Source organism: Peromyscus maniculatus, chromosome 10, assembly GCF_049852395.1.
Source record: "Peromyscus maniculatus bairdii isolate BWxNUB_F1_BW_parent chromosome 10, HU_Pman_BW_mat_3.1, whole genome shotgun sequence".
NCBI lineage: Eukaryota > Metazoa > Chordata > Mammalia > Rodentia > Cricetidae > Peromyscus > Peromyscus maniculatus.
The window spans coordinates 28759661-28772446 of record NC_134861.1 but is presented as its reverse complement, the minus strand read 5'-3'; the positions used below and the strand labels follow the sequence as shown (position 1 = coordinate 28772446).

The 12786-nt window shown below is 42.6% G+C and overlaps 1 protein-coding gene across 4 annotated transcripts in view; it reads left to right on the top strand.

Annotated features, from left to right (window-relative positions):
• Window positions 1-305: 305 nt before the first annotated feature.
• Vrk2 (VRK serine/threonine kinase 2) overlaps window positions 306-12786 on the top strand; it is a 130490-nt gene continuing 118009 nt past the window's right edge. The window contains exons 1-2 of one of the 4 annotated variants that reach the window (XM_076546130.1): window positions 306-667; window positions 2583-2726. In XM_076546130.1, the coding sequence (XP_076402245.1) occupies window positions 2591-2726 (136 nt within the window). In that variant the 5' untranslated portion in view covers window positions 306-667; window positions 2583-2590. Of the gene's footprint in view, window positions 668-753; window positions 1078-2582; window positions 2727-12786 lie in introns of those variants that run through there. The other 3 variants (XM_076546131.1, XM_076546133.1, XM_076546132.1) reach the window with 3 other exon arrangements.

Here is a 12786-nt window from a genome sequence, read left to right as displayed (position 1 = left end):
GTATTTGCACTCGCCTGTTTCTAGGTATGGAACTTAACTACTGTTTAAATAATTTTTTTTTCCTGGGGTTTGTTTACTCCAAAATAGGAACTCATTGCGTATCCTTAAAGAACTAGAAATACACTTGACGTGTTTCTCTCAGTTGTCACTGTAACCTTGAAACCCAATAACTAATCTTTTCCATTTTACAGATGGGAAGGTAGAAATGTACTAACAAGTTGTGTTATAAACATGCTCCTGTCTGGGAGTATCACACTCAGATACGGCCCCCACCCCTACCCCTGCTCCCGGCGGAGACCGCAGAGGCGCACAGGGCTGGGTGGGTAAGCCTTTTGGGGTCGGACCAGTGTGAAAGCCGCTGGTACTCAGGACTGGTACAGGAAATCTTCAGTTCTTCCCGTTCAAGTGCGCGCCCTGCTGACTCCACCCCGTGCGACCCTGGTGGCTCTGCAGACTGGCCTCGGTGGGGTCAAGTACCGCCCCTACCTAGTCTCTTCCCAGCCTCGCTCTCAGCTTGGGCCCCGCCAGGCTCCGTAGCCTCGGGCGCCCGGGCGGCCGCCCCGATGCTCGCCCTGCCCCTGGGAGGCGCCTGGCGCGGCCCGCCCGCCTGCCAGGCCTCGGCCCCGCCTGGCCACGGAGACCGGCGCTGCGGGGACGTGGGCAGCAGGTCAGTCCTCCCTCCGTCCCTCCCGTCCTGGGCCGCCGAGCCTCGGGTGCGGGCCCGACGGCTGCGGGCCCGGCTCCGCCCGCCCCGGGGGCCCGGAACCCGGTCGGGCGCACCTGCACCCCCGGGGCTGTCCGTCCGGTCGGTCGGGGCCGCCGCTCGCCGCTCGCGGGGAGGGATCTGCGCCCGGCGAGCGCTTCACCCGGTGCCATCCGGTGCCCCAGACTTCGTGTGTCTTTTCAGCTGCCCGCTCAAAAGTTGTTGTAGGAAGTCGTGAAAGTTTCCGCCATCAACTCTGGCGCGGGCGCCACCCGGTGACACCCCTCCTACTTCAGCACCGTGCCCTAGGGGTTCACACTAGATTTCCCGCTCTGCTCCGGGTCGTGTGCAGTCGGAATACTGTTATGGGTTCAGTAAGTGCAGGAGGGAAAATTCTACTCAAGCGAAGCTGGGACGCTTTAAGAGGGACATTGTGTACTGTGTGTATTTATGAATCATTTTCACGAGAGCGTCTGTCTTGGTTAGTTTTCGTTGTTGTTAACTTTTCACCCAGGGTCATCTGGGAAGAGGGAACTTAAATAAGAAGAATGCGTCCATTAAATTGGCCCACGGGCGGGCCCTCTGTTGGGGTGACGATGGAAGAGGGCCCAGCCCACTGTGAGCAGTGCCACCTCTGGGCAGGTCCTGTGTGTGTAAGAAATCGGAGCCCGCCAAGCCAGTCCGGTAGGGAAGGAGCCATCAGGCGGGGTTCTTCCCTGGCGGCTGCTCCAGTACCTGCCTGGAATTCCTGTTTTGAGCTCCTGCCCTGACACCCCTTCAGGATGGACTGCAAACTATAACATGAAAAAAACCCTTTCTGTCCCAGGTTACTTTTTTTTGTCTGTGGTGTTTATTACAGCAACGGAAACCAAACTGAAGCAGAATTTATCAGGTTTTTTTGACTTTTGTCTAGAAATAATAGGAAGAACATGGTTACTTTCATGCTTAGTTTCAAGTACTTATTCTGATATTTATTAATTTAATTATATACCCCTTAGAAATGTTTTTGGCCAACCCCCGAAAGCTCCTATTAGTAATTTTCTAATTTGTATCCAATGATAATTAAGGTTGTATGGTTTTCTTATATGGAATTCCTGTTATCTGTATGTCCAATGTGCTGTTTTCACATTGATGGGAGTGAGTAAAAGAGCATGTCAGAAAAACCAAAAGTAGTCGCCTGATCTGCCAGATTAGATAACCAGGAAAACCCTTGCTCGTTGAACAATCCTTCCTGAGTGTTTTGCTTGGTGGTCAGAGTGTCTGACCTTTGAATTTAAAGCCCTGCTCCTCAATAGCCACATGTTAACAGTGTTCTCAACAAATGATTATTTCCATGTGTATGAGATAACTTTCTGGAGGTGTGTTCTGTAGTGTTGCTAAGTATCAATAAACCCTTGAGTGGAGTTTTAAAGTATTGCTTTAAATGAAACACAGTAGATACGTTTTAAAGATTAATTTTTGGTTGTGTGTGTGTGTGTGTGTGTGTGTGTGTGTGTGTGTGTTTGTGTATGGGTATGTGCCTGTGAGTACAGGTGCCAGTGGAAAAGGTCGATTCACCAGACACCCAGAGCTGGAGTTACAGAGGTTTGCAAGCTGTGTGTGGGTGCTGGGAACTGAACCAGGTCCTCTACAAAAGCATTGCATGCTCTTAACCACCTGCCATCTCTCTAGCCCCAATAGGTATATTATATGTGTATTACATACATGCCAGTATCTCTTAGATTTCAAAGTATATGGATTTCCAACTTGAATTTGGTAGATGGGCTTCTCTAGTTGGAATTGACTTAAGGATCCTAATCTTAATTCTGCGGAAAACATTGGAAGAAATGAGTTTTAGTGCTAGTTTTGTTTTTAACTGTTTATCTCATCCCTCTGCCAGTAGATGTGATGGCACCAAGAAGAAAAGAGAAATACAAGCTTCCGGTTCCACTCCCAGAAGGCAAAGTTCTGGATGATATGGATGGAAACCAGTGGGCACTGGGCAAGATGATCGGCTCTGGAGGGTTTGGATTGATATACTTAGGTAAAGTATGACTAAATTGCCAAGTATAATTATGGCTGTAATCAGTGTAACTATGGTAACAAGGGTATTTTAAGAGCTAACTGAAATAACAGAATTCATACTATTTTACAGTAATTGGAAGATAGTTAATGTTTAGTGCATTAACTAAGCATTAGGTTCAAGCCATAACTGACACAACACATTCCCTGTTGTCTTGCTTTTCCAGTAACTTGTCGAAGTCTTTTCAGAGCATAATTGCACAATCTGCCAGACAGAACATGAATTTTCTTTTTGAGAACTTGTTTTCACTGATTTTTATAGCTCCTAAACAACAACTATATATAAATATTAAAAAACACTTATTATGTGTGTGATACATGTAGGACATGTCACAGGGTACCCATGGAGGTCAGCAGACAACTTTGCTTCTCTCTTTCCACCTTTCTGTGGGTTCTGGGACTTAGCTCAGGTGGTTAGACATCCTTACCTGCTGAGCTGTACTTCTCTCTCCTACGGTATGACTCTTAATCATTGGTATCTAGGCAATACTAGGGCCTCACTGTTTCATGACTATGCTCCACATAAAATTAAGCCTTAGTGACTGAAAGCATCTATTACCTGGAATGAATGAACTTCTCTTGTGTGATTGGAGTTTAGTAGTTATGTTGTTCTTCAGAAAACTGACAAAGTAGTTGCTCAACTGATCTGAGCTTTATGATGCCAGTAGGGACCCTGCTTGGGTGTACTTCCATATTGCATTTAAACAGTCAGAAATTATCCTGAATTTTAAGAGGCCATTTAGGACTGTCTCAATGCTGTGGTGGGATGGGGGAAGGTATCTGCTGGGTGATTGTGTTTGATGAATAAAATACTGGTGATTAGAAAAGAATAATCTGGGTTTGGGGTGTAGCCCATGAAAGGTCTTGGGTACCATGGTTTTTAGCACCTCCTACACCAAACAAAAAATACAATGTAAGATTCTCTTACATATATTCGTTCACCCTACAGCTATTTCTGTGGTAGACATCTTTGGGCTTGTGCATGGTAGCTCATTTTTTTTTTTTTTTTTGGTTTTTCGAGACAGGGTTTCTCTGTGTAGCTTTGCGCCTTTCCTGGAGCTCACTTGGTAGCCCAGGCTGGCCTCGAACTCACAGAGATCCGCCTGCCTCTGCCTCCCGAGTGCTGGGATTAAAGGCGTGCGCCACCAACGCCCGGCATGGTAGCTCATTCTTGTGATCTCAGCATTTGAAAGGTTGAGACAAGGTCAGCTTGGTCTATGTTATAAGTTCTATGCCAACCAGGGCTATGTAGTAATATTATATCTCAAAACAGACAAACAGCACAGGGGAAAAAAACACAAAACAAACAAGGAATAAAAGAAAAAAAAAACATCCAAAGCACCCCCCCCACACACACTCCAAATACCAGACAAAAAATATCCTCAAAAATACCAAAACAAGTAGACATAAAAGAAGTTCTTTTGGCGGAATTTTGGTTTTCTTGTCAAACAGACATGTTTCTGGATCATGAATGATTAAGATATTACTCTTGGTGCTTTGTCTTTTGTGTTTGTTTATTTTGAGAAAGTCTCAAGTAGCTAAGGCTAGCCTTGAACTCCTGATCCTCCTGTTTCTTCCCTTCTAGGCTGGGATTACAGGTGTATACTGCCATAACTGCCTGTAGTTTTCAATGAATGAAGGAAATCCAGTAAATAAGCAACTGCCTGTCTATTACTTGTGTCTAATATAATTGGAGAAACAAGATCAGGACAAAAACATTACATGGGCTGAGTAAAGAGCAGATTCTCAATTTAAAGAGTGTCACTGTGTGTGGTGGCTCATACCTTCAGCTCCTAGCCCTCGGGAGCTGCAGCCACTGATTGAGTTTAAGACCAGACAGGGCTACATCATTAGAGCCAGTTGAGTGCTAGATTGGGCAACATAGGCAGGCAATACTTTTCAATAGAAACATAATGGGAGTCACCTATATAATTTAAAAATTTCAAATAACCACATTCAAAAAATTAGGAGAAACAGGTGGAATTTTTTTTTTTTTTTTACTAATACATACTATTCAATTTAAAGTATCCAAAATAATTCATTTTATCATGTTCATGTAAAAATAGTGAAATGCTTTATATCTGAGTGGAAATAAAAAATCTAGAGAGCATCAAGTATCCGGAGCTTAGTGCCACACCTGGCTGGTAAGAAATGGAGGCACGTGTCTAGTGAGTCCTGGGTGTGCCGAAAAGTAGAATTACCCACAGAGTGAGTGCTATCTGAAACAGGTTAGTAAACTCTTTCCCATAGCAATGAGTTAAGATCTCTGGTATATTGTCTTGACTATAGGTCAAAAATAGAGTTGAATAAATTATTGCTAATGTGACTGTAGCCTTGGATCTACAGTCTATGACATATTTACTTTCCTAACTTTTGAATTATTTTAATAATTTCAAAGAACTGGAGAAAAGCTTCAACTATAATGATCTTATACCTTTTTACTTCTTAAAATGTAAATATTTATTTGTATTTATTTGAATTCAGGTTTATGTTAAAGAATGAATATTGTGTTTATACATGTTTTCTAAATCTGTATACACACCACTTGTTTGGCTCTGGTCATTAAGGAGGACTCTCCATGCTCTGGAGTGACTGACATTCAAGTGCAGAGAGTTCCTGTAGTCTAAGTACAGGTCATATGGCTTTTAATTATTTTGTTTCTTATTACTCAAATAAAATTTGGTAAGATCCAGCATGTTGGGTGGCACCCACTTCCACCATCTGAATTCTAGAAACTGTACCCTGGAAAGGCATGTACCAGCACATACTCATCATCATTGGGCATTGTTTTGAGAGAGAGAGAAAAAAATGCTTCATTTTTCTGAATTATGTGACAAACACTTTATTATTCTATGAACAGGGTGTAATGAATCACAGAATCAGCTTAACTTTGTGAATGTTAGTTTTCACTGATTATTTCCAAAGCTACAAATAAGCAAATCCTTGAGAAGCCCTCTGGTTCTGGCAGTTTACCGTGGTTCTTTTCATGTTGTGCATATGTATTACAAAGCACTTAAATTCAAGCTTTCCTTAATAACCGGGTCCAGTGATTCTTTTCAGGTGTGCTTCGCAGACACCCTGCTTTGGCAGGCCCTTTCTCAGCGCTGGTGGCCTAAGGCTGAGAAGAAAGTGGGTGCTCTGCCTGGCTCATTGTGCATGTACAACTGTCCTCCAGCTTTGAGATCAACAGCCCAGGCCTGTCGGTAATCAGCCACTTGGAGCAAAGGGGAAGGGGCAGAGGAGTTCTGTGTCTGTTCTTGGAGAGATAATGTGCCTGTAGCATTCCTAGCAGTAGTCATGAGAGGGAAAGAAGTCTGAATACAAGAACAAAGTCTGTGCTCTCTTTGTATATGAAAGCGGCGGGAAGGAGGGAAGGGGACAGGCTAGGGTATGGGGAAGTTGCTGTCATTTTAGTACCAAACAAGCAAAAAACTTTCTGAAACTCCGGGGAAAGAGAACTGAAGGTTCGAATTCTGTTTAATGCCGCAAACAGCGTGGAAGCCACTAACCCGAGGGAGATGTGCATAGTAAGAGCAGAAGTTCTGTGCTGGGAGACTCTGAGTTGAGTCCTGACTTGTCACTGAGTCACTGACAGACCGAGTGGCCTAACTTCATTATCTTCTGGAGTCTTTGTTTCTACTCTGTATAATTGTAGCAATAATTACGTGGGTTAAATGAGATGTTTTAAAGTTTGGAACCTAGGAAACACTTAGTAAGTAGAATCTATTTAGAACTTCCCATTCTAATATCTGGTGTCATGGTGCGTCAGGAAGAGACCTTCATTGCAGGGACTTTCTGTTTCTTCTGCCTTGAATTGTGGTGGATTTAGCTGCTAATGTTGTAAAACTAAGAACACAGCAACTGTCTACAGGTGCCTTTATGTTTTATTCACCACTCTGTGTCTGTTCCCTTTAAAATTTCCTGGAGTGCTGCAGTATGTGGTGAGCATTTCCATTTAGACGGTTACCTGTTTGCTTCAGATATGAAAGGAATTGGACTCCAAAAGTTAATGAAAATGCAGAAAGAAAAACTCTAGGATAAATGTCCATCACATTCCTTGGAAAGAGCTTATTGTTGGAGGGATTGAGGCTGAGATTGTGGTACTCAGCCCACACAAGTGAATTTGTTTGCTCTCTGCTGTAACTACAGATGTCACCTATAACCCAGTCAGCAGTCAGATGTGTTCTATTAGACACAAAGAGACCTGCTCAATGGAACTCTCATTTAGTCCTCTAAAACATGGTCTCAACCTTCCTAATGCTGCGACCCTTTAACACAGTTCCTCATGTTGCAGTGACTCCAACCATAAAATTATTTCGTTGCTACTTCATAAATGTAATTTTGCTACTGTTATGAATTGGAATGTAAATACCTGTTTTCTGGTGGTTTTAGGCAGCCCCTGTGAAAGGTTCTTGGGACACCAATCCACAGGTTGAAAACTGCTTCTCTAAAGGAATGTGCATACACTTTATTGACAACAAATTGATGTTATTGTCTTCCACGAAGAAATTATTGGTCATTTGGTGATCCAGTCTTAGGGATCATTACTAATAGATAAGTGGTTAAATTTAGTTAAGTAAATTTTGGAGATTTTTGTTGCTGTTGTTACATTATCCTGACTTTGCTCTTCAGAAACAGAAGGAATTTGTTGGGGGGGGTGTTTTTAGAAGCTATCAAATTTAACTTATTTATTGATGAGGAAATAGTTCTACTTATAAAGGAATAGAAGAATGTGTTGTAGTATTGCTTGGTTTATTTATTATTTAGTTGGCTGTGATGGATTGATTTTTAATTGCAGAATAACATTCAGGAAAGTCAAATCATAACACTAGTAGCAATATTAAATGTTATTTTTGCAATATTTTGTAGAGAAGGCAGTTAGTCTTGTGAAAATGAAAAGAATAATAATTTGTTTTTGAAATTATAGTAGCTATATATATTATGTATGCAATAAACTAGCTCCTAGTGAGGGCATAGTTAAGAGTTATAAACTCAAGTTTGCCTGTCTTTTTAAAATTTATTTAATGTGCTAGACCTATAGGTAAGTAAAAATATCTAGAAGATGTATTTGAATTTTACATACACTGTCAGTAGGCTGTTAGTTTTGAGTTTATATGACACAGTGCTATTCATTTCCCTCCCAGTCAAGAAATCCAGGTAATTAAGAAAGTTTGTAGCTGGGCAGTGGTGGTGCACAGAGCACTCAGGAGGCAGAGGCAGGTGGATCTCTGTGACTTTGAGGCCAGCCTGGTCTACAAAGTGAGTTCTGGGACAGCCAGGGCTACACAAAGAAACTCTCAAAAAACAACAACAACAAAAAATTCTTCATAAAAAAGATGGAGGAGGGGTTCTTGCAAGGCTTAGCGTTCATTTTTTGGTTTTAATCTTTGAAAAAGGCTGACCTTAAAAAACATTTTACGTTCTGCATCTTCCCTTTCAACGGTTTAAATGTCCGAATCTCGCCTCCCTGACTCCGCCTCATTCAAGTGTGCTGTCCTTCCCGCTGCGCTGCAGCCCTCCACTGTCTTTGCTTGGCCAAGGTTCCTTTCTCTCTTTGTAAATTAGAAACTCACTGCTGTGGGGAAGTTTCTTCCTCATGAAATGAGCTCACCTCTGTTGCCATGCAATAAAAGGATTCTCTGAGTTCGAGAGCTTCTGGCTTCCTCATGAAATATGGATGGACTTCTGCTTCTGTAAGAGAAGGGAGAAGAGGAATAAATAGTGTGAGGTATAATCCTTCGTTCAGACCCAGGGGTACTCATGTATATGAAACAAATTAGAAGGAAGTGTAGGAAACTTCAGGACTTGGAGTGGGCCTCCACTAGACATTAGCAGTTCCCGCTTCGATGGTACAAAGGTGCGTGTGGGCTTCACACTGCTTCAGAGTCTTTGCCTCTTACATCTGGCACGTGCACCACCTTTTTCCTGAACACTGTACAGTTACTCTGTGTGAAAGACTTTTAGGAGAAGAGAGGGAAACCTCAGCAATTGTTTCAAGACAGTTGTTAGAGACTTGTACTGTTTCTTTACAAGCAACAGCCAGGCGGGCTGGGCTTGTCCTTAGCATCTCCCGTCCAGGGAAATGATTTTGTGGAAAGATACCCGTGAAGGCCAGAAACATCTACAGATGCAGTGTGATCCCAGGCAGTGGAGCATGTGGCCCTTCATTGGCATTAGATGATAACAGGAGGATCTCCTGGCAGAAGAACTGACTTTTGCTGTGTTCTGCATGCTGCCCCTCCAAACCCATCTTTGATTGGCACCTATGCCCTATTGAAACTGGCATCACACCTTCTGAATGGGCACTGTGCCAGGCTAGCAGATGGGTATGGGCAAAGGCATGCCAGAAACCCAGTATGTGAATCAAGTTTAAGTATCAGGGGCCCAAACTCCCATCCAGGGATATAAAAACTGCAGTCTGTTGAGAGCTTTTTGTGCTTAAGGTTAAAGGACATGCCATTTCTACTCCAGCTTAGAGGTTGATTAATTTTGAAAGTCAAACAGGAACTCCTGTGGTGGTGTCAGGCAAAATTCTGTCTTTGGTGAATGAGAATTACTACTTCATGTAGGGAAGAGAAAGTATTGTAATGAAGTTTCCGAGGAGAGTGAGTCCCCTGCAAGTCCCTCCAGCACTTAAGCAGCGTGCGTTCAGTGAAGATGAATATTTCTATTCTCCAGCAGAGCCAGGTGCAATCAAAGTCAGATCTTCAACCCGCTGCAGTAAAGAACCCTAAATTTAGAAAGGGCAGGCGAAGTTTAGAAGAACTCTGTGGTGGTAGCTCTTCTCACCATGAGCTGATGGAGCTTCACAGAAGTGTACAGAGGAGGAGATGAAGGGAAAACTCCAAATAGAAAACCTTCAGAGCGTTCCAGCCTGAAACAGAAAGATCCTTAACAAACTGAAAGAAAAAGTTGAGTCCTTTTCCCTCAGTGCAGAAATCTTTCTGAATTTTTTTATCAATAAAATCTTAGGTTACAGAAATGTTAGGACCAACTTAATACATAACTAAACTTCCTATTCTTACTTTCATTTCCTTTGCATGTCTATCATGTATATAAACTTTGCTTCTTGAATAATGGATTTTGCATAAAATTGAGTTCTAAACATCGTATTCCTTATGATTGTCTCACACCCACCACAGAACTGCCCCCACACCAGAAAGAGAGCGCACCATCATCCTTGTGATCATTTTAGTCCTATCTCCTAAGTGCTCTTAAATGTATAGACATGCCGAAAGACCAGCTGTGGCCAAGAGCAGCTTTGCTAATCGCATCATAGCCCTTGCTTTTGCTTTTCCACTGTGTAAACTTTATCTATGGAACAGATTCCACGAGACCGTTGTGAATACTTCAACGTATTCAAAACATATAACTGCCACAAATTAAACTACTAAAACTAAAGCTGGTGCATTGTAACTGCCAAGTAAACCTGGCACGTCCCCTTGTCAGACTGCAGGAGAGTGTGCCATGCAGTCCTCGGAAAACACAATTCATCCAGAAGCACTCTTGTCACTTGCTCTGATATTAAACCAGAGAAAGTGACATTAATTAAAGAAATGACATGAGCCAACAAAGGCAATGAAATTCTACATTTTGGCTTTGTGCAGACCTTCACCCAACCTGTTCTGTGTAGGTACTGTGGCTGGCTGAAGAGGGCTAGGCCTATGACTTTTACTCCTCCTGTCCCCATTCAGAGAACATTCTGGAGCAACTAAAATTTCCTGCCAGCATCGGGCTGGTGTCTTAGTGTAACCCAGTCATGGCTGGGCATCCTAGAGCACTGGGGTGCCGTCCCGTGGTACACTGGCTGCACTCGGGAACTGTGTGCAGTGTACAGTGAGAGACAGGAGAGTTGCTCTCACACCCAGCAGACAGCCTAGACTCGTCGGCTGGAGTCAAGGAGACCTGCTGCTAGGACCAATTGACTGGGAACCCCAGACAGGAAGGGACAAGCAGAAGGGAGCCACAGCTTTCCTTTGTTGCTATTACATGCATCCTCTCAGTCGGTGTTTCACCAGGTGAAGTGTACTGACTTTTCTCACCCTTCATGCTGCACACGGCCATGCTCACCTCGCACCGCATTGTGCAGTCCCAACAGGCATGCCCCAGTCATTAAAAAAAAAATGATTTTTTATAGGGAAAAAACTAGAAAAATGTGTGGTCTCTGTATAAGACATTCTAATTTCATATTTACAGATAGTATTGTGTATATTTTAGGGAGTTTGCTGTAAGATGAGCATATACTTATTTTTTCAAATGTCTTTAAAATATTAGATACCATGTACTTTATTCATAGATTATAGGAGTTAATGGGAAATGTTTGCTCTGCTAATACATAATATGGAGGAATTTTAAAAATATGGCCGTTGTATTAAATCCAACCACTTCTGTGTTTAGAATAAAACAGTTTTCTGGGTAATATGTAATTGAAGGAGATTTAGTAACCTGTGCAAACTATTTTAGGGGAAAGTATGGTTTCCTGTTACGTCTATCAACTTTTCAAAAATGTAAGCACAAGAAACTTTAACAGAAAATAAGCCCCCCCCCCATTTTGTATGGTGCTGGGACTTGAACACAGGGCCTTGTGTGTACTACGCAGGTACTCTGTCACTGAGCTACACCCCTAGCTCTTGAATTCTTTTAACCCAAGTCTGTGAACAGTCTGATTGAGGGATTTGTGCACAGTCCGAAGCTTTTGTGACAGTTTTCAAGCGTAGGTATTTTATATCTGGGATTCAGAGTTTTCTAACTGTATAATTAGTCACAAGGTTTAATGCACGTTTTCTGTGTCAGGCTGACAATGGCTTCAGAGAGACAGGGGTGCTTCAGGGGCGGGAGCGAAGGAGGCCAGAGTTGACACACACACAGGCAAACAGTGGAGGAAAATCAACAGGCCCTGCGAAGTCAGGCATTGGAAATATGTCAGTCTTCAGAGAGTGGCTTTAATTTGCAATCCAAGTGAAATAGAGTATTTAAATATGAGAGGCAGTATTATTGAGCCCAGCATGCCTGCTACCACTTGTTTGACTAGCTCAGAATAGAACACTGAGAGGCAAGGGCTCAAAGTTAAATGAACATTTATACATTTTAAAATCAAATGAAAGATTCAGAGTATATTCATGAATTAATTTTTTCCAGAATCCTAAATTTAATCAGCTGGAATTACTTTTAAAGTGTCATTCTATTTAACTTTGGGGAATGATGAATTTGCCTTTTAGTAGGGATGCTGTATTTTATCATGAAGATGAAACAAACTGTCTTTTGTTAATTACTCCCCAGAGACACTGGCCATTTTTCTCCCCTATGCTTAGTGTGGAGTAAAGGCAGCGCCTGCAGATTTATTTCAAACAAGACCAATTGGAAGCTTCACCATGTGTGAGAGGCGCTAGGAGAATGTAGCTTCCCTTTCAGGTATTCTGGATGCCCCCTAAATGAGCATTTTTGGAGGGAATGCTTTACCAAGGGGACCCTGAACACAGTAGAAATACGATAAAGAAGGAAAGAGAATAGTGGATATGTCCAATGTGTCGGAGAACTGTGGAGATGAGCTTTTGCAATCTTTTTTAGGAAGTCATCATCAGCTCTTGGAATCTTTTTCTTAGAGTGCCAAGTGCTGGGGTAAATGGTTTCTACACATCATTTCCTGTCTCAGGAACTTGATGACATTGAGGCCCAGGGAGGAAGTGAGATGCCTCCAGGCTGCGTTTTCAAAGACCAACTGGCTCCATCTACTTTTGAGCACAGGTTTCTTTGCTCTGTGCATCTATGTCCCTTGTGAAAGAACACTTTTAGTTTACAGCTAGCCAGAGAGAATATGGAAGTGACGAGTTCACTTCTAACACAGCAGCTAAATAAGTGATTCATAGTATTGGCAGCTAATTTGAGAAATCTGTTAGTGCTGATGCTTACCGGGGTGCCATTTTCATTCAGATTGACAACCACGGCACAGGCACTGGTGGTAGGTTTATTCAGATCACCAAATCTGTGAAAGAACATCTGATATTTACAGTAAACCCAGTGCT